The sequence below is a fragment of the Toxoplasma gondii genome, chromosome II (assembly GCF_000006565.2).
Source record: "Toxoplasma gondii ME49 chromosome II, whole genome shotgun sequence".
Taxonomy (NCBI): domain Eukaryota; phylum Apicomplexa; class Conoidasida; order Eucoccidiorida; family Sarcocystidae; genus Toxoplasma; species Toxoplasma gondii.
The window spans coordinates 1,055,603-1,083,467 of NC_031469.1; the positions used below are offsets into that span (position 1 = coordinate 1,055,603).

At 51.9% G+C, this 27,865-nt stretch overlaps 3 protein-coding genes across 3 annotated transcripts; 2 read left to right on the forward strand and 1 right to left on the reverse strand.

The window, feature by feature from the left end:
• Positions 1-104: 104 nt before the first annotated feature.
• On the reverse strand, positions 105-9,946 carry TGME49_222350 (hypothetical protein). Its single transcript, XM_018779966.1, has 11 exons — positions 8,466-9,946; positions 7,201-7,302; positions 6,603-6,703; positions 6,162-6,195; positions 5,738-5,907; positions 4,884-5,025; positions 4,121-4,203; positions 3,535-3,595; positions 2,752-2,862; positions 2,259-2,402; positions 105-1,770 (listed from the first exon to the last, which is right to left on the reverse strand). Exons 1-11 carry the CDS (start codon positions 8,673-8,675, stop codon positions 1,696-1,698), a joined length of 1,233 nt encoding a protein of 410 aa, XP_018638315.1. The 5' UTR covers positions 8,676-9,946; the 3' UTR covers positions 105-1,695.
• TGME49_222360 (hypothetical protein) lies at positions 9,849-21,674 on the forward strand. The gene is made up of 15 exons (XM_018779967.1): positions 9,849-11,571; positions 11,937-12,113; positions 12,742-12,844; positions 12,937-13,060; positions 13,590-13,710; positions 14,129-14,296; positions 14,556-14,852; positions 15,500-15,596; positions 16,345-16,538; positions 17,123-17,251; positions 17,826-17,937; positions 18,709-18,878; positions 19,285-19,422; positions 20,415-20,598; positions 21,081-21,674. Exons 1-15 carry the CDS (start codon positions 11,365-11,367, stop codon positions 21,182-21,184), a joined length of 2,325 nt encoding a protein of 774 aa, XP_018638314.1. The 5' UTR covers positions 9,849-11,364; the 3' UTR covers positions 21,185-21,674.
• Positions 21,675-23,162: 1,488 nt separating this feature from the next.
• SRS13 (SAG-related sequence SRS13) lies at positions 23,163-27,788 on the forward strand. The gene has a single exon (XM_002370015.2). The coding sequence runs from the start codon at positions 23,556-23,558 to the stop codon at positions 26,223-26,225; it is 2,670 nt and encodes an 889-aa protein (XP_002370056.2). The 5' UTR covers positions 23,163-23,555; the 3' UTR covers positions 26,226-27,788.
• The last annotated feature ends 77 nt before the right edge of the window (positions 27,789-27,865 follow it).

Sequence of the window (27,865 nt, forward strand, 5' to 3'; positions counted from 1 at the left end):
ACTCATGCACGTGGAAGAACCTTTGAAAACTCTCTGTAGACTAGAGTTGGAAGACGTTTCGTCTTTGAGAGAAACTCATGAGTAGGCTTGTGCTGCGAGCTTCGCGATTGCTCGGAAGGTCGCTGAGAGCTGAGCCAAAGGCAGACTCGGCGAGAGAGAGAACGAAGAGAAGAAAGCGTGAACAAGAATGAGTGCCAGGAGCGGGGGTCAGAGGCAGATGAAGAGACACCGGGGCGAGAACAAAAAGGTCTCCTACAGAGAATAGAAGACTAAAACAAACGGCTGCCGCAAGAGTCGAAAGCGAGGACAAGAAGAAAATACAAGCAAGCCTCCAATAAGGGAACTGAGAACAAGATGAAGCGAAGAGAGAACACGGACAGGCAATGAGCGCCGAAGTGAGAATCCCATTTCGAAAGGTGAGACGGCGTTACGCTGCCTGTTGATATGGCGTCAGTCTTATCACCTTCCGCAACTCCAAAAAGCAATTCGGCCTCCGCCCTCCCTTTCTCCTGTAACCGCTTCGAACGCTCTTCTCCTCCCATCCTCACGGAGAAGAGTCTGCCTTGACACCAGAGACCGAAGCTTTGGTCGGGTGTCACTTGTCGCTCTTTTTCGCCGAAAAAACCGTTTTCTGAGTTGTTGAGCAAGTCTTTTTTCAGTCTTGAAATCCATGTGAATCCAACAGAACTCTCAACTGCTGCAAAAAAAGTCCCTCTCCGAAGCAACTTGACTTCGGCCTACACATCCCACAAACGGGACATCACCTTCTCTCGCAAGCGCCTTGCATGCAGCAGGCGTATCTATGCATGCCAAGTCTTCATCTTGGCGCATATCGCAAGGCGACGGGTCTCGCTGGACGCACAGATGCGCGGAGACGCGTTGCACAGCTCGCATCGCTTGCAGGCTCTCAGCCTCCCCAGCGTTCACAGCGGACGCGAGGAGAGCGGATCGGGAAGCGGAACAAGACAGCCTCCACCGTCCTCGTTCTGCGTCTGCTGCGTTGAAAAGGCAGAACCTTCCGGAGGAAGACGCATTCAGGTGTACAGACACCTCGGTGGGTTTCTTGCAGAGAAACAGGTAATTCCCAATGAGTGACGCGAAGATGTGAAACGCAACGAAGAAGTCCATTCTGGTGAGTCTCTGCGTGTTTCCTTGAAGAAAAACACCGGCCGCACTCGACGCGAACAGACAAAGTGAGAGTTATCTGCATGCAGATCTTAAGATGCATGCACGTGGGTCTCTCGTCGCCAAAAGCGGTGTACAGACACACCAAAATCCTTCTTCTCAACACATACAAATACTCACCCAGATATACATATATATATGTATATATGTATATATGGGTGAAAATGCGTTTACACTGTATGCTCCGTGTAATGTATGTACACACCGACCCATAGTAGCATGCAAGCATGTATACAGAATACACGTAGGTGGAGAGCGTTGAATTCGCAAAAGGAGAAACAGCTGTGAAAGAGGAAGATGTTCAGACAAGCGCAGTGTTCTGCTGCGGAGCGGCGAAACACTGCAGTCTCGTCGACTTCTTTGCCTGTTATCGCGTCGCCTCTGAGAACAGGGAGAAGGCTGCTCTTGCGAGAGAAGCTCCTGCCGGATGATGAACTCAGGAACGCATTCAGCGAATCCTTCGAATACATCACTTTAGGAAGAATTGGGGGAAACCTTCTCGACAGAAATCTATTGCAGATCTTCTGGGTCCGCAGCCTGAAATCGATACTTGACAGTGACGAGTCCGTCGGTGCTGCTGTGTCCCTGAGAGCGGATAAAGAAAAAAGAGAAACAGCCAAGAGAGAGAGATAAATCATTATGTTTTCTACGGAACAAGAGAGCCCCCCAGCTCAAATCAAGACACGCAGGTCTTCACTTCCATCGCTGCAAGGGAGGGATGCACCGAGTTGAAGCTTCTCTTCTCTCGTTTCACATTTTCTTTCTCGCTTCGTCTTTCTCGTCCACTTCCCCTCCACTTCTTTCTGCATCTACCTAGGACTCGACCTCCCGCCCCTTTGACTTTTCAAGGAGCCTTCTTCCAAAAAACAGGTCTCCTTGCGGCATGCATGCATACAAACTGAACGTTTTCTCATCGCGTCTTAACTTTTTCCAGCTTCCACCCTCGCGTGTGCGTACCCGTTTGTCCTCTGGAAGCGCTTCTCTCTGGTGAAAAAAAACACAAAAGACTCACGTTCACATGCGCTCGCTGCTACATTTGTGGCCTCCGGAAAATCCCGTAAACGAAACTTTACCTCTCCAGACGGACGCATTTCTTCGCGCTTCTTCTGGAAAAAGTCCCTGAGTCCACTCTCGGTCATCTCCACTCCTTTGCTCTGAAGAAGATCTCGCATCGTTCGAATGACGAACTCTTCGTACTCTGCACATTCCTTCTCCACCTGAAGAAAAAAAGCAAAAGGAAGGAATTCCTCTGCACGCAGTCTCTGCGCCTTCGGATTCACCGCAATGTGGAGAGGGAATAAAAATGAGCAGCTTCACAAAGCGCATAAACTTCTGAAAACGAATGCGAGTCGGTCACTGCTCGTATTCATTGAGACCGCCGCCACATGCCACTAAAGGCGAAGAGGCATAAGAAGAAAGGACAGAAGCTCTTTGAAAAACAAGTAAAAATCCTTTCTGAGTCTGTTTTCACTTCCTCCGATTAGAGTCTTTGACGCCCCAGATTCGTTCGCCTAAGCCTATCTGTCGTTCCTCTCCTTCTTTCGACTTTTCTTTCTTCTTCCTCACCCGCTTCGCGATTTCATGCATCATCACTCCGTACTGTCGACGCTCCTCCTCGGTCTGCTGTTTCATCCGGGCGTAGCTCGCGCGGAACTTGGCCATCTTCGCTTCCGCCTCCTGAGAAACAAAGCGCCCCACAAGAGGACATGAAGAGGTGGAAAACGGAGGTCGACAAGGAGGCAAGTGAAAACCAAGAAAAGGAGGAGGAAAGACGCGGCAAGAGAGACAAAACACGAAGCGCGAGACGCCCCTGGAACGAAGAAGTCGAAGGAAAGGAAAGAACGAGGACATCAACGAAAGAAACAGCTGGAGGACCGACGCACCGGAACGGCGAAGGCAGAGGCGAGAGGCAAGTGAAGCGAGAGGTCAGAGACAAGAGAAGCGAGAGGTCAGAGACAAGAGAAGCGAGAGGTGAGAGACAAGAGAAGCGAGAGGTGAGAGACAAGAGAAGCGAGAGGTGAGAGACAAGAGAAGCGAGAGGCGAGGAAGTCGCTAGAGGGATTTCCACTGGGTGGCAAAGAAGACGCAGACGCGAGATGTTGCACTCGTCTGTGCACGGCGACGCATGCATGCGAGACGAAGAGAAAGGAAAGTCCTGTCAGACCGCAACCGAGACGCTAACGCAGAAGAGGAGCCGGACGACCCAAGACAGAGGCAGCGAACAGTCGACAACGCGAAACAACAGAGGAAAACAGAAGACGCAGGAAAGCAACAATGCGAGGCCGGAAAGACGCGAACGCAGAAGAGAAGCGAAGAACAAGACAAAAAAAAACGAGACGGAACACTCACTCGCACAATCAAGGTGTCGAACTCGCGTCTCTCGTTGTCGACCGTCTCCTGCAGCTCTTTGCTGAAAAAACAAACCCCCTTCGAATAGAAACATTCAGCTATATCGAAGACAGAGAACGTATACAGAGGGAAGGAATATATATCTCGATTTCGTCGACATCTGTCGATACATCTTTATGCATTCATTTGCCAGGTTCATCGCAATCAATGATGCCACAGAAAAACGATTCCGTTTCGTGTGTAGTCTTGGGTCGAGCGAGCCGAGTTCTCTGATTTCTCGAACGAGTTCTCTTCCTCTGCTGGCACGAACGATTCACGAATTTTTTATATTTTTTATCTTATTTCTTTAGGGGGCGCATCATTCCCCTGTCTTCTTCCATTTCTGGAAAACACTATGCACTTATCCACGTCTGTGCTTGAATGAATTCGTGTATTCTGAGTTCATTTGAGTCCAGCCTCCCTGTGTCCTTCGCCTTCGTGCTTGTTGCTTGCGTCATCTTCGTTCTCGCTTCGCTGGACTGAATCCTCTCCTCTGTACAGAAGCGCGAGCAGCTACGCCGCTCAGGCGTTTCCCTTCAAGAAATACCATTTGTTGTGAAGTTCCTCGCGTTCCTGCTTCGCCGCCGTGTGAGCCTCCTGGACGAGTCGACGATACTGTTCGAGCGCCGTCTGAGACGAGCGAGCAATCGCGGAGAAAAAACCGAAGAGAGTGGAGAGAAAGAAGAGACAGAGATGCGAGAAGGCGCAAACACGGAAACGAGAAAGAGTGAACGCGCGAAGAGAGGAGAAAACACCAGTGAAAAATGGTGTAAAGAATAAAGACAGGAACGGGAGACAGGGAGGAAAGACGAAACAAACTAGTTGAGAAAGGGTAAAGAGAACAAGGAAAGGCCGAAGAAGACAGCGAAGGAACGACAGTCACAAACAGAAAGTCAAGGAAAAAAGAGGACCAAAGGAGATCGAACAATCATTTTAACGTCTCCCCTTTCCCGATGTTCACTCGCCGACCGTCCGCTCGCTCCACCTATCAACATCCACATACTTACAAGCATATAAATATATATATATATACCTATTTATTTATTTGCGCATTGGTCGGATGTACGGACACCCAACTGTCCCTACAAAAATATACTGATATATCCGTGTATGTATGCATTAATTTGAGTCAGTTTCGGTGTGCGACTCAAGTCGAGATTTATTCAGATCTGAGAAAACGCGAGACGTAGTGTGGTCTCTGGAGACGCATGCAGTATCGACCATCCGACGAAGCCTGAAAAAGGAACTTCTGTCGCCTGTTTCGTGCTTTCCTTTGACCGCCTTCTTCGCCGATTCTCTCCCAACCTCACCTTCGTTCTTCCTTTCAAATCGGCCTCGAAATTTTTGCATGCACGCTCGGCGAGCTCTCTGGCCCTCTTCCGCTCTTCCGCCACTCGCTCGCGTTCTCTCTTCGCCACAGCGACGGCGTCCGAGGCGAGGCGCCGGTACTTTCTAGAAGTAAAAAAACGAAAAAAACAGGGGAAAAATCGAGAAAATCCGAATGTGAGCCGAGCAGGCAAACGCAAATACCAGGGCGGCAGGAACACGAAAAAGCGTGAGTGTCGAGGATTGCCTCCCCGGATTTTCGACTTTGAAAAAATAATGCGAATAAACGAATGGGCGGCAAAGCGAAGACAGTGTGTCTCCCTGACAGACTGCATGCTGCGCATTGCTCTGTGCTCCACCAACTCGACTCTGTTTCGAGGTCGTTGTGTATACAGCACCCACACTTATACACACTTATACATATAAGCATTTATATATAAAAATATACATATATAAATATATACATATATATATGTATACATGTATATATTTATATATGTATATTTCTATATATATGTATATATATATGTGCGTATATATGCGTGCGTCACTGTGGACATGCAGTTTCGAGCCACGTATGAAAGAGAGAGGCTGATAGGCTGGCGAGAAGGAGTGATTTCCGGGGGAACAGAGGGGTGAGAGGAAACTGAAAAGAAGTCGCCACAAACACAAAAGAAGACAAAAGAAGACAAGCGTATCTTTCGCCCGAGGATGTTTTATTGGGAAGAGGAAGGACTTGTGTCTCCCCTCCGGATCCACGTTTCTATCGGGTGGTCTCCTGGAAAAGCAATTTTTCTCTTCTTTGAGGTGTTCCCGAGCCTTTTGCTGCGCCACTCACTTGATGAGGAACTCGACCTGGCTGAGAACTTTCTTCTTTGTCTCCAATTTCTCCTTGTGATGGTTCTTCCTCATCACTTTCATGTGTCGTTCGTACTGCTCGAACATCGTGTGGCGGCGAGCGCGCTCCTCCTGGAGCAGCAACTCGAATTCCTGCTGAGAGCGAATTGCCTGCAAAAGGAACGAGGGTGAACGAGACGCGGGGACGCAGATTCAGAAACGCAGGAGGAAGATACGCCGGGCGGCGAGCGACGAAGCGCTCCACTCTTTGAAACCGAGAAATATGGGGCAGAGGCGGTTCTGAAAACAGGGTGTCTTCTCTGCAATCGATACACGACGGAGTTGGTCTCCGTTCTCTTAGTCTCTTCCTCGCGCTTCTCCACCTTCTCGGCGTTCTTGCGCTTCTCTGCTGTCTCGACACTCACGGTCTGCGCTGTCGGGTGTTCTGGTTCCATCCACCTGAAGGCGAAAGCAAAAGTGAGTCTTCAATGGAAACGAGCGACAGTCAAGGAGGAGGGACGAGAGAGCCGACGGAGGAGACCGGCGCTCTCTGCACCAAGAGACCGCAAGTGGAGAATGCCGGAAGAAACAGAGCGAGACATGCAGACGACGAGTCGAAACGCAGACGAAGGGACGCAACAGGAAGAGACGGAGGAGACGGAAGAAGAGAGAAGAGCAGCAGACACAGGGAGGAGCAATCCTCGAATCGCGTCGTCGAAGATGGCCTTCGAAGAAGAGACGAGAGATCTCGAGAGAAACGGCGACGCTGAAGCAGGCGGGGCAAACTTGACAAACTGGAGAGAGAAAGAAGACAGAGAGGAAGAAAGCGAGAGTGGAAGGAAACGCGTTCTTTCCTTCTTCCTCACCTCGCTTCGAAAGCCGGGAGTCCACGCACGCCACGCAGGCGAGCGCCCGACGCGCCAGCGAAGCCGCGGACCCTGTGCTCAGACCGCGCGTCTGCGAGTTCCTGAGGAACGCAGAAAGATTTCGACGGAGGGGACTGCAGTCTCGGACGGATCCCTTCTACAGCTTGAACAGGCGACGCTTTTTGTCGCTTCGGAAACGCAGAAAGCCTCACAGATTAAAACACAGGGTGCATTGCCACTTCAGAAGACGACGGGGGTATTCACAGCTCCAGGCGAAAACCGCTTCCGACAGACAGACCCCGGAGCAGAGACAGTCGGAAGGGAGCAGTAAGACGGCAGGCGCAGGAGAACGTGGACCAAGACACAAAGAGAGGAGAGACAGGAGAAGAGCTTGCGAGTTGAGAAACAGAAGCACACACAGAGACAGGAACGCAGAAAGAGAGGAGAGCGAGCGAGAGAGAGAGAGATTTCAAAGGGAGAGAAGGAAGGAGACACCGAAAGAAGCCGACCGGAGGAGAGTTTCGGAAAAAGACCAACGTCGCTGAAGGAGAGAGATGAGGTGTCACAGAAAAGAGAGAAATAATGGAAACGTTCCTACTTCGTAGGCGTCGTTGAGCTGAGAATTAAGAAGCTCCTTCATCTCCTTTTCCTCCTGAACGCGAAGGGTCAGTTCCCGGACCTCGCGGGTGAGAGCCTCCAGCTAAAAAGAGAAACAAACCAACAGTAAAGCACATCAAAACGCGCATTTCTAAATTCGAAAAAATCTGTAAAACCTTTCGGGGTGCAAAAACGCACGACCAAGTCGGCTCACGCCTGCATGCATCGTCCCCGAAACAAACTCTTTCATACACATAAATATCATACACATACATATACATATCTATATCTATCTATATATATATATATACATACATGAGAGGCGCTCACCAGAGAGCTGTCTGTGTGTATCAACAAGCTTCCCTTCCCCAGTTTGCTGTGTCTTTTCTTTCTTCAGTTCTCTTCTCTCCGAGATAACATGCGTTCCCACACGAGAGCACTGCCTCTCTCGAACGAGGATCCAGACTGGGCGAAGAGAAGTTCCACAGAAGCAAACACGGGCCAGTTTAAAAGGGACGTCTCACCCGAGCAGTGCGTGGTGAGGGAAACAAAGAAAAATACGCGCATGCACAAATCGATTATATATATATATATATATGTCTAGAGGAGATTCACAGACGCCCTCTGGACTGAAAGACCATCTCCAGCTGAAAAGCTACAGAGACAAAGAGTGGCATGGGCTCATATATATATATATATATATATATATGTATATATATATATATATATGGATAGATAGATACGCACATGCATGCACTTATGAAGCAAAATGAAAGGGCGACAAATGCGTGTAATTTTCTATCTGGATGAAGAACTTCATGTGCGACGCATGCACGGAGTGTTTAGACACCTGCGCGTTCAGTTGTTCCCAAGGTCCGTGAACTTCCCGCGTGCGGCTCCTAAAAAGGTGACCCTCGCCAACGTTGCAGAACCCCCTGCGAAGGAAGGACTCTCGTTCTTTTACATGTTCACAGGTTCCTAGATATGCGTCTGTTCCGAGCATATTCACAGAGCCAAAAACACACCCGTCGACGGAGGAGAGAGAGCGATTCTTGCGTCAGCAGGAATTGCGAGAGAAGCGAGGTCCAGAGGATGCAGAGACGAACGCAGGGGGATGTGTAGAGACATCTCGAGCTCTGGACAGGCAAAACGCTGGGCATGCAGAAGAATGAATGACCCAGATCGACGCGGACAGACACCGGCAAGAAGAAGAAGTAGAAGAGACACGGATGGGCAGGAGACTGAGTACTTTGTCCCCATGTTCACCTGCGTTTCGAGATTGCGAGGTCCATCGTGGGACCCTGAGCCGTCCGTGGAGTCGTCAATCTTCTCTGTTTTCACGACTCTGTCATTCTTCTCCCCTGGAGAGACCCGGACGTTGGTCGGAATGAATGTTTTGTCGTCTTTCTTCGCCGCAACAGGACCTAAAGGTCCAGAGCGTGGCAGGCGCGAAACTTCGCGCGCAAGCGGCTGCATGCTGGAGCTTGAGCAGTCCGAAGAAGAAAACTCGGAGGAAGTCAGCGACGCAGAAGGCCGAGACAAAGAAGGGAGAGCAGCGGGAAGCGCAGGAACACAACAGCCCCGTAGGAGCCTGATCGCGTCAGAAGAGAGGAAAGCGAAGAAGGCGTAACGGCGAGAAAAACGAGAGTGGTTGGGGAGGGTGAGCGCGACCAAAGTGGGCGACAGTCGCGAGGTCAAGAGAGAGAAAGAAGGGAACGAAAAAGAGGAGAAGCACGCGGAAAACGGAGAACGAGGCCAAGGATCCTGTGACGAGAAAGATACGACGAAGCGGCGGCAGACGCCGCGCGGGGCGGCAACGCCGGGAGGCGACGCGGAGGTGTCGAGCAGCTGACTTTTGAGCAGAAGCTCAAAGTCTCCTCAACAGAAGCTCGGTGAACGTCAACAAGTCTCAAGATGCAGAACTCGACCTGTCGGTTGCCAGTCTTCGTCGCGTGGACGCGCCATGTACGGCTGGCCGAGGCCCCAGAGGGAAAAGACTGCAAAAGGAGAGGTACGCCAACAGGAAAAACTTCGCAGAAAAACAGACGGACTCCAGTCCGCTTTTCCGTGAAGCGAAAGGAAAAAGAGTGCGTTTTACTGGCTCTTGACGCGCGAGGTAGGTCCCCGTTGCCTCGGATGCGCGAGACACCCTCTCTTCGAGTGGCTGCCTGTCCGGGAAACCGCGGCAGAGGAGGCGCGGAGGAAGTTGGACGGAGTCCCCTGTTGAGGAGAGGACGAAGTGGACGCGAGGAAAAGAAAACGCGAATTACAGAAAAAGACGCGCATTAAAATGCCACACACAGACACAGAAAACGCTCGCGGGTGTTTTAGCAAACGTCCGAGCGCCTCAACTCTCGGGTGTACAGACAGCTGAGCGCCAGCTCGCTGCGTCGTCCAGAGGCGAAGTTGTCGAGTCGCTTTGGTGCGCGTTTTGCGCGTTTTTTCTCGGTTTTCACCGTAGCCGTCCGCTTGTACTTTTATCGAAGACTTCGTCGCCTCCCTTGTCGAGAAAAGCGAAAGAGGACCCGCAACAAATGACGATTCCCCACCAAGAACGCCCGCATGACCCGGCAGCTCCGCCCGCGCGAAACGCGCGCGAGTTCCGCGAGCGACGACAGCGCGAGGCCTCCAGCCACATACGGCGTCGATGCTCTCTGAAAACTCTGGATTTCCAAGCGGCGAACTTCCCCAAGACTCTCAGTTCCTTCATCCGTGACTGAGCTCGGTCACTCAGTCCGAAAAGCTCTGGACGAGAAAGGCGCAGGTCGGGCGGCCTGGACAAACGAGCACTGTGATGTCTTGCCGGCGAACGCGCAGACCGACAGGAAACCAACAGCCGAGGCGGCACAGACGGGAAGGCGACAGGAAACACCGGCCTCTCTGCAGGTCGTCGCGAGAGAAGCAGACAGCCACGGAGAAGTTGCGTAGAGCAGAAACAGATGATGCAGGGAGAGTTCCGGAAACGCTCTTTTATCTGGAGGAGAGGGACAAGAAGCCACTCTTTGAAGCGTCGGTGAGGAACGCGGGGCTCGGCTGCTGTGTGCGCTGCGAGACGAGAAAGCGAGCTGAGGAGGGAGGAGTTGCAGTGAGTATTTACTTTAGTTCAGAACGATGCATCCGGCTTCCGTTTCCATGGAAGAGGCTGTTGTTTCTCCCAGTCCACCTCTGTGCTGTTTGAGTGGAACGAACGAGACAGGGGCGACGACTCTGGCTGACTCGCGCGAAGCAGATAAAAGAAACTTCGTTCTTCTTTGCGTCAGCCAGCGAAGAAGCGCAGCTTCGTTTTCGAACGCGAGAAAAACGAGTGTACATACACCCGAGCATCAGTTCCTCTCGACGCGCTCTTTCTCTTTTTCTGTTCGCTTAGAAACAGGAAGGTGCACCGTCGTTTCTTTGCGGCCTGGGTTTTCCTGCACACGAAAAACTCTCTCGCCGCTACCGTCTTTTGCCTTGTTCTTCGTTTCGCTCTTCTCGTTCTCCTCTCTCTTTTCTCTCTTCTTGCGGTTTCCCCCAAGAACACTCTGGTGTTCACTTCTTTCGCCTGTCCTGTGAAAGAAGAACTTTTCCTTCGTCTCCCCAGTGTCGTCTTCGCCGTCCCCGCGAGCCCCCTCTTCCGCCAGTCCGGGAGAGGCAGCGCGATTCGTCTCCTTCTTTCTTTGTCTTGTTTCTCCGTGATTTTTACTCGCGAGGAAGAAGTTCGAAAGACTCCACGACCAGTCCCCTGCCAGCTCCGAGGCGGTCTCTTGTCTTCCCCAGTTCTCGCGTGTTGGTTTCTTCTCTTTTCCTCTGAGCTTCCGACGGGTCCCCGCTGTTTACTCTTCTTTTCTGTATCTGTCTCCCCTTCATGCATTTCTTTGTCTCTTCTCCATCCTTCTGTCGCTTCTCGTCTTTCTTCTCTGCTCCTCTGCTTCTTCTCTCTTCTCTCTGTTCTTTTGTCACTTTCTTCTGTCCATCGGATTTTCTCGCGTATCCCTCTCTCGTCTGCTTCCTCTCTTCTCTTTGCTCTCACTTCTCTTCTCCGCTTTTCAAGCAATAATCTTCACTTTTCGCGCGACTCCGCATCGATTCATTCGTGTCTCGTTCTCCGCGCCGCTGCGTCTCCTGCGCTAAATCCGTTTTCGTTGTCTTTCCAGCCATCTCTTCCTTTTCTCTCTTCTTCTCCAAGATGGTGTCGCTCGAGGAACTGCAGAGGCAGTTCATGGCTGTCCAGGAGGCGGCGCCGACGCAGATGCTTTCGGAGCGCGCATGCGTCGACATTGTCGTCAAATTGATGGAGAAGAAAAAAATCCAACTTGTCACGACGACAAACGGCAAGGAATTCGTCACCTTGGAGACCCTTGCGCAGGAAATTCGAACCCACCTCGCCAATCATGTTCGTCTTCCATCTCCCATCCGCGAAAAAATCGACAGTCTGGTGCATATCTACGTCTCTGTGTTTCCACTTCATACATATTTGTCTCTACGTATGCAATCACATACCTGCGCATATATATATATATATATATATATATATGTATATGTACGTTTTCGTGAGTCGGTAAATATGAAGGAGTTTACGTGGTGTGTATGCGTTGTTGCGTTCATGTGTTTCACCGCATCGATTCCGATATCTGTGGCAGCCTCTTGAATTATGGGGTAATTACACGTAAACAAATATATATATATATATATATATTTATACGTGTCTTTATGTCTGTGGTGTTCGGATATTTCACCTTTCTTTGTTTCTGCGTTCAGAAAGGGCGCGTAAACGTGATCGAAATGGCAACAGCGCTCGGTGTGAGTCCCGACATCGTGGAGGCGAAGACGGAGGAGATGACGCGGAGGAGCAGGCATTTGATGCTTCTTGACGGTGACCTCATTTCCACGCTGTACCTTAACATGATCGCTGGAGAAATTGAAAATCTCCTCGAAGTGAGCAGCGATCGTCAAACGAAAAAACCTAAGAATCTCTAGACACCCGCGGGACCCGGGTCAGCGACAAGCTTCCATGTATGCGTGAACTCAATTTTCGAGGTCGCCCTTCTGTCTCCTTCTCCCGATTCTCCCGCGAAACACAGAGAGACACCTCGCCAGCATACTCATGCGCAAGTATCTAAAACTGCGATTCACTTTAATGCATAAATATGTACTCATGTATATAAAAAGGTATGTATATCTACGCGTATATATGTGCATGTGAATGCGTAGACGTAGGCACATGGTAGGAGACACACACGGCAACAGGAGGAAGTACTTGCGGTGTCTTTTTTAGAAGCCTTCATCGTTGTGCGTCATTTCACATGGCGCCGCCTTTTTATTCGACGGCCTCACAAGCAAAGGACGACGCTGTGAGTGTTCAACACTAATATATTTTTGCATATGCACACAGACACACATATTGCATGTGCGCATTCATATATATATATATATATATATATATGGGCAAATATACACAAACATACATATATATATATATATATATATATGTGAAAAGGATTATATTTAAAGGAAGCTATCGATGGTCGCGTGAATGGGTTTGTGTCGAGTGAACGTTTTTCAGGAGAAGGGCCAACTGACGATCGCGGAGTTATCTCAAAAGTATTCTCTGCCGGCTGAGTTTTTACGTCAGGAGATCCACGCGCGTCTCGGCACAGTCATTCACGGTAAGAGTGTGTCTTTGTTTTTCCGTTGCATGCGCTCGAACGCTTGCAGGCAACGCACCCTCAGTCCAAAACTCCTTTTCTGTGTTTTTCAGGCGAACTGAAAAACCAGTATCTGACGACGGCTCACTTCTCGCGGCGAGTTGAAAGCATCGTCCGAGGCGTCTTGACAGCTGCATGCAGACCTGTGGCTGTCTCGGCTATCGCCACAGAGTTCAAGTGAGTTTTGGTCTCGTTTTCGCTCAGGAGGTGTGTTTTGTCGTGTGCGATTCAGGTGGAGATCCAGTGCTTCTCTTCTGCGTCCTCTCTCGACGTTTCGCGTACAGAAGAGCTACTCAGAGTCTGGTGCAGGCGTTTCGCTTCTTATCTGACAGCAGTTGCGTCTCGCCGTTTTGTTCTCTGTTCCTTTCCGTCTCTCTCTCGGACTTCTCTCGCGTTCTCGGGGGTGACGTCAGGCTCGCTGAGAACGCGGCTCTCGCTGCTGACTCTGAGATGCACGCCCAGGCAGAAGACGGCGCGCAGCAGCTTCCCCGCGCCTTCTAGTGGTGTGATGCCGTGGCGTAGTTGGAGGCTGCAAGAACTTGGGGGATGTGTGACGAACCGAGAGCTTTGTTGAAATTTGGACTGAAATCGTAAAGTGAAATTCTTTGAACCGGAAACGGGACTCCAGGTGAATTTTGGAAATGCGTATATCAATTTAAGACATCTCTTCTTTCCTGGCGTTCGTCGTTTTGCTTCCTCTGTGCAGTCTCCCGAACGACAGCGTGACCAATGCAGCAGTGCAGCTGATTCGCCTTGCGCAACTCCAGGGACGCCTGCAGAGTGGCATCTTCACTCCGGCGCGGTTTTCGACAGGTCAAAGCGACAAGGTCCGCTGTGTTCTCTGAAAGTTTGTGCTTCTACTGTGTTTCTTCGTGGGCTGCTCCTTCTATTTGCCTTCTCTTCTCCATGTCAGATCGTCATCGAATGTTCGTCCTTTGCTCTCTGGTGCTCTCTTCTCGCTCTCGTCTCTTGTTCTTCTTCTCTTCACGTCATCTTGTTCCTTCTCTTTGTTCTCTTTCTCCCCTTTCCTCCTCATCAGTTTCCTGTCTTTCTCGCCTCGTTGATGTTCCACATGTCCTCTTCTACGTCGTCATCCTCGCGCTGCTCTCTTACTTCTTCCTCTCCGGTCCTCTCTTCGTCCGGTCCTCTTCTTCTCTTTTCTCTCGCGGTGTCTCCGCTGGAGTTCTTCTGTGGCGAGCTGTCTGTCGCTTCCACAGCTCCCCTTGTTTTTCCGTCTCCGCTCAGGTCACCTCCTTCTACAAAGCAAACGCGTTTGTGCCGTTTTCTCTCGCCAAGGACTGTGGTTTCTCGGACGCCCACGGCTTTCTCCAGAAGGAGTTTCCGGAAGGCATCCCGCTGGCCACGGTGTACGTACACCCCCAGCTTGTCGCCCCCCTTCATGCGAACCTTCAAGTACGCCGCAGACAAAGCGACGGAAATGCGAGATATTTCGTCTTTACATGGCCGCACAGGCTTCGCTTGCTGCCTGCTTATCTGTGTTGGTGTTCCTTTCACCTCGGGTTTCTCTCTTCTTCTTCGTCTGCCCTTTCTCCTTGTTCCTCTCTTTCTTCTTTTGCTGCTGTGCATGTCCTCTCTGTTCTTTCGGTTACCTCTTCGTCTCGCGGCGCTTCGTTTCTTCCTCATTTTTCTGTTTCTGCGTCTGTGCGTATAGGAAGCGGTAGCGGCGTCTTCTTGGGCGGACGTGAGTTCTCTGTTTCCTGCCGCCCTCACGCCGGAAGACGCTCACCTGTTGCTTCTCCTGGCGGCGGAAGAGTCTGCATCTGGGCGCAAAGGCGCCTCTCCCTCTACCTGCAAGAAGCCTTTGCCTCTAGTGACTTTCGACGACGGCGTCGCTCTCTCTCACGGCTTCCTGGACATCTTTTGCCAAGCTGTGGCGCCTTTCCTCGCGAAAAAAGCAGCCGCTGAAGCCGAGAAGTCCACCGCCGGGGCCGCCGCCAAACACACCGAGGTGCGCCTCCTCTGTCGATACACCCCACGTCCACGCGCAGCGAAGGCTGCATGAAGACACCGCTGTCTCAACCAAGCGTCGCTTTCATCTCGGAAAGGATGCATGCGGAACGAAAAAGAGAAGATTCAAATCTCCTCCTCCACATGTGTCTCTGCATTTACGTGCCACCCAAATACACGCATATATATATATACATATATATATCTGTATATATATATATATATCTGTATGTATATATATATATATATATATATATGCATATACATACATATATATATCTGTATATATATATATATACATATATATGTATAGATGTATACAAGTGTATAGGTACGGAGATGTAGAGATGCATTAGACTGAGAGAAATACTTGGTCGACAGTTCAGATTGATTCGAGTGGAAGACGAGGCGAAATCCAGAAACACTGGGATTTTTCGCACAAACAACACAGTTATTGACGCGGATGCGGGGAAGCGAATGCCGCTTCGTTTGAGAGGTCGCTGGAGTCTCTGCCACACACCGAAGCTTGCGCGTGGATGTCTTCCACGACTCCCCTTTTCTTGTGTGAAACAGACAGTTTCCTTTCATACACAACTGGCATTTTTCACTCTAAAATAAACAGAGTTTTCACTCCTTTATCCTCTGCAGGAGAACAGTCACAACGCAGGACCCGCCAGCGATGATTCAGACGAGGAGGCAGAAGGTCGCAACCGACGACGGGGGAAAGGCGCACGGAGAGGGAGAGGTGAGGACGAGATGCGGAGACATTTCGGGGAAGAAAACTGGAGCAGGAAATCAATCTCCAAAGTGATTTTCTAAAGTAGAACACACGACCCGCGCAATATGTTCGCCACAGACAGCAGCGCGAGAAACAGAGTGATTTCTTGAACAGGAAGAGGTTTTTAACTATGTATATGCATATATATATTTATTTTTTTGTGTTTTTAAAAGAAAGAAAGTGAGCTTCATTTGAAGCAGGGGACATGAAGATCTATAGAAGCACTCGGCAGACAGCACGCAGAGCAACCGAAGACGGAAAGAAGCAAAGGGAAGAGAGAAGTCAGGGAAATCGAGAAATATACGCGGACCGAAGGAAAAGAGGAATGTGAGAAGGAAACGAGGAAGAGAAACAACGGTTCTGTGTAGAGACGAAGCTGTCGTGTTTCGGGTGTATGTCCACCACGGGTGCGTTTCTCCCGCAGGAGTACCTCTGGAGAGGAAGAGTGGGGACTCACGGAATCGACAAGCAGTTTCATCGGTTACTTTTCCTTTTTTTATCGTTTTTCCATCAACGCATGCACGAACGATTATCGTGGGCGATCTCCCAGCAGGGTCCATTTGTTGCAGACGGCAGCGGTGTGATTTGTCGAGGGAGCAAGAGAGCAATGTAAATACTTTTGAAAACGTCGAGTCTCCAGTATTCGATCGAAGTTGTCATCCATTGCCTTTCTTTCTTCGATTCGGCGCCCTTCCTTACCTTCTCGCTTTCGCAGGGGATGACAAGAAGAAGAAGAAGTCTGCTGCGGCGACAAGTGCACCAGCGTCAGGGACGGTCACCCTAGGAGACATTGAAGAAGTGTGTTCGTCAGATGCCTCCGACGAGAATTCTCTTGCGGATCTCTGGACTTCACTTCCTCCTCACGTGCAGCAGAGACTGTGGGAGACGGTTCAAGCGCGCCTGGACGCTGTAAGTTTCTTCACTGAGGAAGCAGTCGTTTTCATTTTCTTCTGGGAGCCTGCCACTCTCACCGAGTCACTCGACCAGAAGGAAGTTCGAAAGGCGTCACAGGTGAACTCGAAGGTGAACGAGTGTTTCACTGAGTTCCTCAGGGAGGCTTTCTTCGTCTTCATAGGCAGTTGATCTCCGCAAAAGCATGAACTGTTGAAGAGGTCATTGTCCCTCCATGTTACGTCGACCTCCTCACGGTCTCGGGTGTCTCGACACCCCTATCCTGTTGCGCGTTTCCACTTGTTTCGCATCCTTGCGTTTTCCCGATGTCCTCTTCGTTTTCCACGTCCCTTCTTTGTGTGCCCGCGGCTGTCTCTGCGAGTTGAGGAGAGTTCTTTCTTCAACGCGACTTTCCGTTTGTGTCTCTGCGGTCTGTGACTCGCTGCAAACGTTCTGTCGCTCCGTCGTTCGTGTCTGTTTCGTTCTGCACCGAATGCCTCTTCGCTCTTTCCTGGTTACGCAGGAGGTCTCCAAGTGACTTCTGCTCTTCTCCGCAGAAGTTGCGTGCAAGCGTTGCTTTCTCTCCGTTGACGTTCTTACAGCATTATCAGAGGTGTGTCGCCGACTCGCGCCGGTCTCTTCGGGAGCAGCAGAGAGCGAAGACAGAGCGAAGGGCGGCGAACTTCCAAGAGGAATTTGAGTCGATTGTTCTTGCGGTCAAAGGCCTCGAGGTGAGAGACGAGAATGCGGGTCTTAGCGATCTCAGACACGGAGAGCACAGCATGAGTTTCACTGGATTTCTTCAGAGAGGGCAAGATCTCTCGAGTCTCGTCGCCTCTCAGCACACTGCTCGTATTTCTCTATCACTCCGCCGACACCGCGTTCTGCGGTGTCTACCTGTCGAATGTTCTGCGGGATTCTGTTTCGAGAAGGAAGTCGCGGGAGCTCTTGTGAACAGTCCTCTAAGATCCAAGTGTCTCCCGCAGAGGAGCATTTGTGTGCGGTGTGCGACGCAGATCTCATATGTCTGGCGCGTTGACGTCGTCGGCGTTTTCTTGTCTCCACTCGCGGCATCTTCTGCGCTCTGTATGTCTCATTCAACTCGGCCAGTCCTCTCTTTCTCGGGTGTTCCGCTCCTCGCTTCCGCCGGCCTGTCTGGTGGGCGGGAGTCCGTCTGACTCTGGCTTTCTGGGTCTTTCTTCAGTGCACGCTGGGCCTTCCTTGTGTCTCCTGTCGACCGCGAAGAGACAGAAAACACACTCAACTGAAGCCGCGGCTTCGCGTCTCTCGCCTTCGTCTTTTCAGGCTCTCGGCATTTTGGACGACGCAAAACACCCTCTCGTCGTGCATCTTTTCAAGACATCTGTCGGGACTCTCCTCGATTCTCTCGTGGAAGCTGCTGTCGCCGAAGCTACCTGTGAGGAGACAGAGAAAGGCGAGAATCCCTCGCTTCTGTTCGCGGCGGGTGGGGGGTGGCCGTCGTTGTTTCCTGAAATGTCTGTTTAACGACGAAGCGATAAAAAACAACGCAATTCCAAGTCTCCCTCGGTGACACTTTGAGTATGGTTTTCTCTCTACCTGACCCTCGGCGGGTGTTTGTGCACCTCAACAGTCTGCCGCACTGCTGGACAGTCTGCCTTTTTCGTGTGAAGCTGTCTTTCCCTCCAGTCTCTGCCGCTTAACGTCTCACATTCGTGACTTGTTTGCCCGCTGTTTTGTGAATTTCTTCTGCTCTTTCTAAAGTGAAGAGCCTCTCGTGGTGCTGGTAACATCGTCGCTGCTGGACCAAGCTTTGGTCCAGACCTTTTGCCGCAGAGGTCTCCCTGACGACTTCTCTCTGTTTCGCGTCTGAGCGTCGCGTTCGAAACTCTTCGCGATCTTTAGAATCTCGTCGTCCAGAAGCCCCACAAGTGCCAGCCAAGCCGCAATCCCATTTCCAAGATCTCTTCAGAGAGCATCTTTGTTCAAGAGTTCTGTCCTCACCCAACATCTGCTTTCCTTTCCCCCCTCCCCTCCCCCTTCGGCCCCTCGCGACGCGCTCATTTCTCTTTCGGATTCGCCTCTCTTACTTCTTGTTTCTTTTGAACTGTGTTCCTCGCCCACAAGTTGTCGCTCTTCTCGGCTGGCTGCTTACTCTTTTCGCGTTTCGAATCTGTTTCATTTTCCCTCCCTCCGTGCTGGCGACCAGCGGAGCCTCCGCAGGTGAACACTCAGAACCGTCGTCAGTGTCTTGAGAAGGCCGCGCAAGCAGGTGGGGACGTGGAGAATCTTCTCCGTGCATGCGACGTCGTCCAAAAGCGAGCGGGTGCAGATTTAATCGACTCTCTGCAAGGTGCTGCTGAAGACAGCCACATTCTGGTGAGATCCCTGGATGAACTCCTATTTCTCTCTGTCTTTGTCTCCCTCTCTTTCTCATTCTCTCTCTCGTTCTCTCTCTCCTTCAGTCTCTGTCTCTCTGTCGCGACCCTGCTCTGTGTCCTCTCACCCGTGTTTCATTCTCTCTCATATCTCTCTTTGTCTCTCTCTCCCTCTCGTCCTTGCCCTGCCTCTATTCCTGTCTTTCTTTTCTCCTTGCTTCCTTCTCTTCCTTTCCTTCTCTCCCCTTTCTTCTGTTTCTGTCTCTTCTCTCCTTCTGAGCTCTCTGTGCCTTCATCTCTGAATTTTTCTCTTTCTCTCGTTGTCTTTTTCCACTTTCTCGTTCCTGTTCCTCCTCTGTATCTGTCGGAAAGAAATGCTTTTTCCTGTCGGATTGGGCGCTCTGCAGCTGCGGGTGCCCGACAAACGGCGCGTGAAGCAACTCGTCTCCTCGCGAAGAGCCGCTGCCCAGGAGGCTCTCGCTTCTTCAACTTCCTGCGACCCTGCCGCTGTGCTCCACGCAGCGCTCGGCCTTCTCCTTGTTCAGGTCCGACAACAAAAATGCACAAAAAATACAGCGGATCGGTGTGCGGGGTAAAGCGCCCGAACCACGAATCGCAGATCTGTCAAAGGAAAAGCACCCCGATCACTCAGTCTCTGTTTGAGCTGCATGCATTGATGAACGTGGAGACAGAGATAGAGAGGCGAAAAAACTGAAATGCAAGCGAAGAGGCTCACGCAGAGAAAGACAGACCTACGCACAGATACACCGACATCGCGAGATACGGAGACACACCCAAGTACACAGAGATAGACTGATGTCGATGGAGAGAGATAGATACAGACAGATGGACAGACAGATATAGACAGATATAGATATATATATATAGAGAGAGAGAGAGAGAAATGCATATATAGAGATTGAGAGATATATGTAGAGAGGTACGGAGATGCTGGGATAGGCGCAAAGGCCTCTGCGTAGATCGATGGCTAGCGAGACAGCGACACAGAGGCAGAGAGAAAGAGACCGTGAGGCGCTTTCGAGTTAATATTTGTCTGTCATCAGTTTCTTCTTCATGTGTCGCGAAGCGTGAGCCTGTGTTTCTGCCCTTTCTCGGGAGAACGTGACGCACCCTTGATTCCTGCATGTCATGAAGGACTTTTAGGAGACAGTGAGAGGCGCCCCACTTCGCGGTTGAGCATCCTTCACGAGCGGTGTGTACATGTGCATGCACGACACGCAGATGGCTCGAGTTTCTACATGTCCTGTACTCTTCACATTATATATATATATATATATATTTATGAGTATATGTGTCTGGGGCGCAGGAGACTTGATTTTTCAGTGCGTTTCCGAAAATGCTGAGTTCGAAAAAGAGAGTCTTTTTCAACGTCGTTGCGCTTTAGACGTGCAGTGGAGTCTGTCGCCGCCATCTGGTTGTCGAGCAGTTTTTTTTACTATGAAAAGCGTTCGAGTACTTGTGAGGTCAACAACGACACGATTTCGTTCTCGGAGTTTCGGCATTTTGTATTCTTCAGAGAACTTCCCCTCACGGTTCGATCCCGTTTCCGAAGGACTTCTGGGCGGCGACGACTGTCTGGGCGCTGCTCGGCAACGGCGCAGCGGGGTCCGGGGAATTCGCCGGCAAAAGCAGCCTCGCCCTGGCCGACGTCCAGCCGCTGTGGCTCGCTGTCAGTGCCGGAGAAGCAGGAAAAGCTAGAGGTAACTCATCTTGAGCAGGAGAAGGAACTGCGGTCTATGTGCAAGTGCTCGGCGCTCCAGAACGGCGGAATTCCCTCGAAGACTTCTTCTCACCAGTCTATAGTGGAGGCTAGAGACGCGTTTCCACGAGCCAGCGCCTGAGTTTTCTGGTGTTGCCTTCCTGCGTTGACTCACGGTTGTGACAGATTGGAGACAAAATGTGAATCGATTCGAGCAGATCGTACATAGTGCTGCTCCGTATTACTGTTCAGTATCTTTGATTCGAGGAAATGTCACACAGGAGTGAAGGGAGAAACCTCAGGCCTTCTGCAACACGACGGTCTTTCCGTGGAAGAAAGGGCATGGGCTCTGCCAGACGCCGTAGAAGGCCTTTCTTTTTCGCGATTCTGGCGGGTGTACGCACACTTGAATGTGGAGCTTTCCGTTTTCTCTTCGCAGTTCTTCTCTTCGATGCTCTAGATGTGTCTTCTGTCTTTCTCCAGGCGAAGCTGCTGCCGACGCTCCTGGATCCGAGACGCACAGAGTTATGGAGTTGGAGGCGTCGAAGTTGCTGAATGTGTTCGCGGAGAGAAATCAAAAAAAATAAGGACTCAAAGTTGCAGTGAAATCATCGAAACCGACTGGCGTTGGGAGAGAGGGGAAATGTGTCGCACTCAAGGACTGAAAGGGTGCCTTTCTCTGTTTCGATCGATGGCCGATTCACGCATATATATACGGGCACGGTTTTCTTGATGTGGTGGATTTCTTCCTACTGGTGTACGCAGCAGTCGCCTTCTTCTGGCAGGGGTCTTTCTTCCCAGTCTTTTCGTCTCCTCTTGTTCAGGTCTCTCCCGCTTTGAAAGTTTTCCTTTTTCTCAGGCCGTTCCATTAATACATGTGGTGTGTCAGATTTATAATAACTACAAAGTCGCTGTGGTTACTCTCCTGAAGATTGCTTTCCTTACATCGCATGCAGACGGACGGCTCTAGAGTCCGTTCACTTGCAGGCAACTCGCCGAACTCGATACTTGCCACCAGGCGATCGATTCCCTCTAGTAGAAATGCCCCTCCCCTTGATCCTCCAATCTGATCAGCGGTCTATGATGGATTTTCCTCTGTCACAATGCAACCGTAGTTTACGCGTTGCTTTATTGGGTGAAAAAGAGATGACAGCCTACGCAGATCTAAACGCCTTCCGATCGCGGTCGCAGAAAAAGTATGTCCCCGCATCTTAGGCGGATTCACCTTTCGCTGATTCATTTGTCAACACAGGAGAAACGCCCTCAAGAAGAGCACCCAGCGGCTTCGTGTAGGCGAGCGAATAGACTCACGTTTCGCGAGTAGATATGGAGAAACTAAAAAACCACTTTGCCAGCCAAAGGAACTGTGATAGGGTGGAGTGCTGCGCATTGCGATGCACACACCCCATGTCCTTCGCCCCTCCATGCGTACACGGCGGCCAACGGTTTTCGTTCCTACGGGAATTCCATCCTACAACTGTGCTTCGCTAAAAGAATCGAGCCTTTTCTCGTGGTGTATCTTTGAGTTGATTCGATGACCCGCGAAATGCTGCATCGCCGCAGAACGAGATCGTAGCAGCGACTAAGCAGTTGTGTCCCGTAGCTTCCTCCGTAAAGAGACCTCGTGCTACCTTTTTCTTGTGCAGACAGAACGGGAATGGCGGTAATTCTAGATTGCGACCTCTGTAACTGGCATGTTCAGTGCTTCTCTTGGGACTCGAACAGTCCCAGAAGGCATCAGCCAGCAAGAGATTTCTCGCGGCAAGTCTCTGAAACAGTCGGCGGGTTGGAGTCCCTGGACAGCGAGTCCGCGTCTTCAGTGTGTGGCGCCGAGTAGCTGTCCGAGACTGACGCAACGTTTACCTTGCAAGATGCAGGTTAAGAGGGCAACGGTAAGGGCGTTCCGCGGGTGCATGTGGCACCCGAAATACGGGGATTCAGGCAGCGGTTGAAAACCAGCTGAAAGTAGCAGAATCGACGCCCACGCCTGGCGGAGATTCCTGGACGCGAAAACTGGACGTCAGCGCCGCTGGTCTCGGCCTGTCCCGACAAGGAGCAGCGGTAGAACGGTTCCCGGAAGAAGAACCTCCAATTAGAGAGACGCAAAGATGAAGTCCGCTCACAAACTCCCCCCTCTTTCTTCGTCGAGGAAAAATGACGTTTCAGAAGTAGTCTGCCGAAGCAGGTTCTCGGTGTAGGCAGAACCCGCGTGTGCAGTCTGCCCCGGTGAGTTCCGAAGTCCTGCAAGTCTGTGGCTGTAGTAAATCGCCGGTGCCTTCCGGTTTTTTCTGTCGGATATGTGCGTTGAGATTCGCAGAATCTTGCGCGTAGCCTCCGAAAGTGAAAGGCCCCCCGCTTTCTCGAGGAAATTGGGGCTTTCCCTACAGGAAATCATAGACACGGCGTCGCGCAGCTGGCTGTTGGAGTATCAGCCACCGGTCCCGCCCTAGGACGAGCTATGGCGGGTCGCGAGCGTTCGCTTCTCCCTGGACTCGGCATGTGCCTGCCAACAGGCGTTTTTTCCACGCGGTCGAGAGGTTTGTTGGCCCTGAGAAGGGGGGTTTACTCGTAGCTGCACTCGGATCGTGGAGAGTTCGTGCGAAGGACCAGATTTTATGCCTTGCGGCAGCGTACACCCGCGTCCCGTTTAGTCTCTTCTTTCTCATCTCCGCGGGCGAGTTCCAGAGTGACCTTCGCCAACGTGGAGGACCACGGCCACCGTTCCGCCGCGAATTCCGCTTTTCCGTGCAGGTCAAAACGCGGTGTCGAACCCCAAGTTGCGGGTGTCCGTGTCTCCGGCTGGAGTTTGTGCTTTCCGCTGGTGCCTCGTGTGAGGTCCGCCCGCTGGAATGCTACAAAGGCCCCAACCGTGTGTCTCTATACCCCCGCAGCAGCGTGAGGTCGCGTGTGTATACAAGTTCGTCAACCTGGAGCTGGTCCGATAGCAGATATACATGTATGTATCCGAATTTTTTCTCTTCTGTCTTGACGCAGTTCCCGGCGAGTAAAGTGACCCTTCGTGTCTTGTCTCGAAGACTCGCGTTCTGTCGCCTTCGCTTCAGGATGCAAAGAATTTTTTTCATCGCAGCCACCGTCGCCGCTGTCGCTCTGGCTGTCTCGCCAGCGGCGGCAGAACGGGACGCGACGATCGATGCGGTCGTGTTTGAGTGCGAGGAAGGTCTCTCTTCCATCACGGTTGCTCTGGACTCAGAGACTCCCGCGGGTCTGTTTGCATGCGCCGCAGGCGCAACACTGTGGCCTCAGGGCGACGTCGCGCTGGACGGGTCCTGCACAGAAACCGTCGTTCTTGACGACTACTTCAAAGGCGCCAAGCTGGAACGGGTAGTGCTCAAAGTGGAAGACTCGTCGAGCACCAGGACCGCGTCTGAGGACCCGCGTGGAGAGATTGTGGCAGTCCAGCCGTGCGAGCTGAACGGCAACAACGGGCCGTGCGATGCATCCTTTTTTGGTGACCCCCCGTCAGAGGAGAACTCCAGCGAACCTTCCGGTCTGAACTTTCTGGAGGAAGGTGTGAGTCCTTCCTGGGACGAAGATACAGAGGTCAGCCTCTCGCTCGAGGAGCCAGTCGACTCGGAGAACTCAGAGCACTTGTGGGTTGCGCTGGAGAAAGCGGGAGGCGAAGAGGTCGCACTCCAAAGTCGGCAAGAGCAATGGGTCGCGTACCGGCTGAGTGTTCCGGAAAAATCGCTGGCGAACAAAAGTCTGTGCTACAAGTGTCTCTCGTACGAAACAGACACCCCGAGCGTCTGCAACGTCCGCATCGACGTCCGCGTGGACGCTGGAGGAAAATCTCCGCCTTCTGAACAGTCTGGCGCCGAGTTGCCTGAAGAACTCCCTTCTGCGGACGTTGCTGAAACCGGCGAAGCTGCGGAGCTGCCCCGCGCACTCAGAGCCGGAGTTTCCCCGCGAGCGCTGGCGGACTTGAGACCAAATGCTCGGGGTGCAGAAAAGAAAGATGCTGCGCCGAAGAAACAGCTGACAGAGGAGGAGCCCCCACAGGCTTCGGGGAAAGCAGCCGGTGCAAGTGGAGCAAATGGAGCGCCAAGAGAAAACGCAACCGAAAAGGAACGAAAACTGCCGGAGAAACCCGCCGCGGCAGTGGCACGTGGTGAAGACTCGTCACTGGAGGGAAAAGCGCCGGAGGAGGCTGGTGCGCTAGAAAAAGGAGATGAGGCCATTGAAGGCAAAAAGCGTCCAGATGTGGCAGCGCTGTCAGAGAGAGCAGAAAGAAAAAGTGAACCGATTCGGACACCTGGGCGAGCCTCGCCTCCCGCGTCGAGTCCAGCACTTAGGACATCGGCACCCTCAGACACAGCGCTAGCAAGCTCAGGTCCTCCTGAGGCTTTACCTCTGGAGAAAGAAGAGATCGATGCCCCGAGATCAGAGGGGAAAGAGGGACTCAAGACCGAACTCGCGACACCCGCCGGACAAGTGAAACCTACGGGCGGACCCTCACAGCCTGAGAAACCACTGGAAACTGCGACCGTAGCCCCACCGGCGAAGACACAACCGGAAACTACGACCGTAGCCCCACCGGCGAAGACACAACCGGAAACTACGACCGTAGCCCCACCGGCGAAGACACAACCGGAAACTACGACCGTAGCCCCACCGGCGAAGACACAACCGGAAACTACGACCGTAGCCCCACCGGCGAAGACACAACCGGAAACTGCGACCGTACCCCCACCGGCGAAGACACAACCGGAAACTACGACCGCACCCCCACCGGCGAAGACACAACCGGAAACTACGACCGTAGCCCCACCGGCGAAGACACAACCGGAAACTACGACCGTAGCCCCACCGGCGAAGACACAACCGGAAACTACGACCGTAGCCCCACCGGCGAAGACACAACCGGAAACTGCGACCGTAGCCCCACCGGCGAAGACACAACCGGGAACTACGACCGCACCCCCACATACAGAGAAACAAGTGGAACCTACGGCTGCTGGAGGTCCGACTGGAGAACGAGGGTCAGAGCCGGGCGAGAGTGAAGGGCAAGGCAGTTCCCATGGGAGCGAGAAAGACGGTTCAAGCTCGTCTCCGTCCACACGCGCCTCTGGCGCAGAACAGAGCCCACAGAACAGCTCTGGTGGAGAGGGAGGGTCTCAGTCCACTTCACCAGGCGAGACGGGACAGAGCGGAAAGGTGGTTTGCAGCACCGGACAAGTACAGCACGTGACGACTGAAGCATTCAAAACAGTAATGTTCCAGTGCGGCGCTGGGTTGATTTTGGATCCGCCTTTCTCAGCCACAACGCCCCTTGTCTTTGACTATGTGTACCACACCTGCACGCAACATGTCGCCCTCACCAGCATTCTGCCTGGAGCTCGTTTTCTTGCGGACGAAGCTAAAGGAGACGACTCGTCAACGACTTACAGACTCACACTGGACGCCGGCCCCCCGCAAGCCACGACGCTATGCTACAAATGTGTTCCCCCGAAAAGACGTCCGGATCAATCAGTGTTCACACCAGGTTGTGCTTTGATTGTCACTGTAGCGGCTGACCCGAACGCAAGTGCAGCCAGTGCTCGCGCAACTTGGACCGCGCTGACACTCTTTTCAGCGTTTGTTGTCGCATTCCGTTTCGCTGTGAACTAATAATATGGAACGGGCTTCCCTTTAATTCGCCTGAGAGCTCCAGGAGTTGGGCCGCTTCCGTAGGTCTGTGAGGCTCGCTCGCGTCGCCGCAGGTCGTTCGAGACACACGCGTTGTTCTGTGATCATGTGGTTGTCATGAGGGATTGATGGAGGCAGAACAAGTGCTGCACCCGGACTTTCAGGATGCGTGAGGGGGTGTAGAACGACTTGTGACAAGTGTGGTTGCAGTCTTCTGCTTCCTGCCAACTCTTTCGTGACTTTTTTTCGCAAGGAGCAGAAAATCGCATGTGTGGTGCAATTTACATTCAGGGACAGAGACGTCTCGGTATGCATCCCTGATTTCGATGCAGTCTACCACTAGAAACGGAAAATGCCACTGCATCGATCCCTGTGTTTTTTGCCGGATACGTCTCCAGGGTTAGGCTGGAACCTTTTTTGAGTCGCGACCCCGCGTCTGTGGAGCCATGTGAATTAAAGTTCACAGCATTGTGCAGGCTCGTTCGTCATGCTGAATGCGACCACTCAGTGTGGGTGGCACTTCCCTTGTCGGAGGCGCAACTCAGGTTCGACGGCATGTGTGTGCTCGAAACATTCTGGATATGACGGGGGATCAACCTGCGTAGACAGTGTACCCGTGATCTCGTTGCGACAGCTCTATAATTGAAATATGCGGCGGTATGCGACGGAGCAGGTGCTACGGGAAACGGTCTACTCGGCACCTTATCTTGTGTTGAGGGCTGTTGTATATAGTTGAAAACTGCAGTGAAATGCAAAGGTGAATCTGGCAGCGTAAATGTTTACGTAACCTTTCTTGTCGGAAGCGCGCTTGGATACCCAAGTCACCGGTGTAACCGACGGGGAAACTATCAATGGAGACAGCTTCCTTCGCACTTGCATTTGTGTGGGGGTTGCCTGTATTATTGAAACGTGAAGTGGAATCTGACAAAACTCGCATATGTTTTCCTTCTTGCACTATGTGCCGGTCCTCATCTCTCCGGCAGAAACAAAACACTGCCTGAACACAGCTGGGATGAACCAGTAACGATCTTCCGGGCGTCTTCCGTTGACTGAAACAGCCTCAAGCGACTCACGGTCGCTGCAGAGGTTCTAGTTTTTTGACTCTCGCCCGGAATTCCGCCGGGCGTTGCTGACAAGACTTTGCTGTTGTTTTGTGGCTCTCTGGCGGTTTGAAGCGGAGAATGTCTCGGCGGAACTTTCGGTGTCCGATTACACATGCGAATGACGATGGTTCGCGGGGAACCAACGAAACAGCCAAAAGTGCTGCTCGTTGAGGCACTTCAGTCGTTCGAACAAAGAAACATGCATACAGTCCGCGGCTGTGAAGTGCTGTGCCTCGCGTGAATGGTGACCTCGAGTGACAACACCAGCAGCGGCTGACCGATGAGGAGTAAATAAAGCACGTTACCATATTGAAATGTAACACCATCGATTGTCTCAGATGTGAACTTGCACAACTATCGCCTTACGAAACAAGGTGGCGGACAGATCTAAACGACCATGTGTTGCTTTCGGAGAGGAGGCGCGCTATCAGGGCAGGGAGCAAAGGAACGCTAGCAGCACTCTTGAAAAACACCAGGCCGAGCAGGAATGGATTTTTTAAAAAGAAGCTGAGGCTTATG

Coding starts and splice junctions, on each gene's coding strand:
- TGME49_222360 (XM_018779967.1), top strand. CDS start 11,365: ATGGTGTCGCTCGAGGAACTGCAGAGGCAGTTCATGGCTGTCCAGGAG. Junction 11,572..11,936: donor GAACCCACCTCGCCAATCAT/GTTCGTCTTCCA, acceptor TTCTGCGTTCAG/AAAGGGCGCGTAAACGTGAT. Junction 17,252..17,825: donor TTGCGGTCAAAGGCCTCGAG/GTGAGAGACGAG, acceptor TCGTCTTTTCAG/GCTCTCGGCATTTTGGACGA.
- TGME49_222350 (XM_018779966.1), bottom strand. CDS start 8,675: ATGCAGCCGCTTGCGCGCGAAGTTTCGCGCCTGCCACGCTCTGGACCT. Junction 5,908..6,161: donor AACACCCGACAGCGCAGACC/GTGAGTGTCGAG, acceptor TTCCTTTTGCAG/GCAATTCGCTCTCAGCAGGA. Junction 2,403..2,751: donor TGCATGAAATCGCGAAGCGG/GTGAGGAAGAAG, acceptor TTTTTTCTTCAG/GTGGAGAAGGAATGTGCAGA.
- SRS13 (XM_002370015.2), top strand. CDS start 23,556: ATGTATCCGAATTTTTTCTCTTCTGTCTTGACGCAGTTCCCGGCGAGT.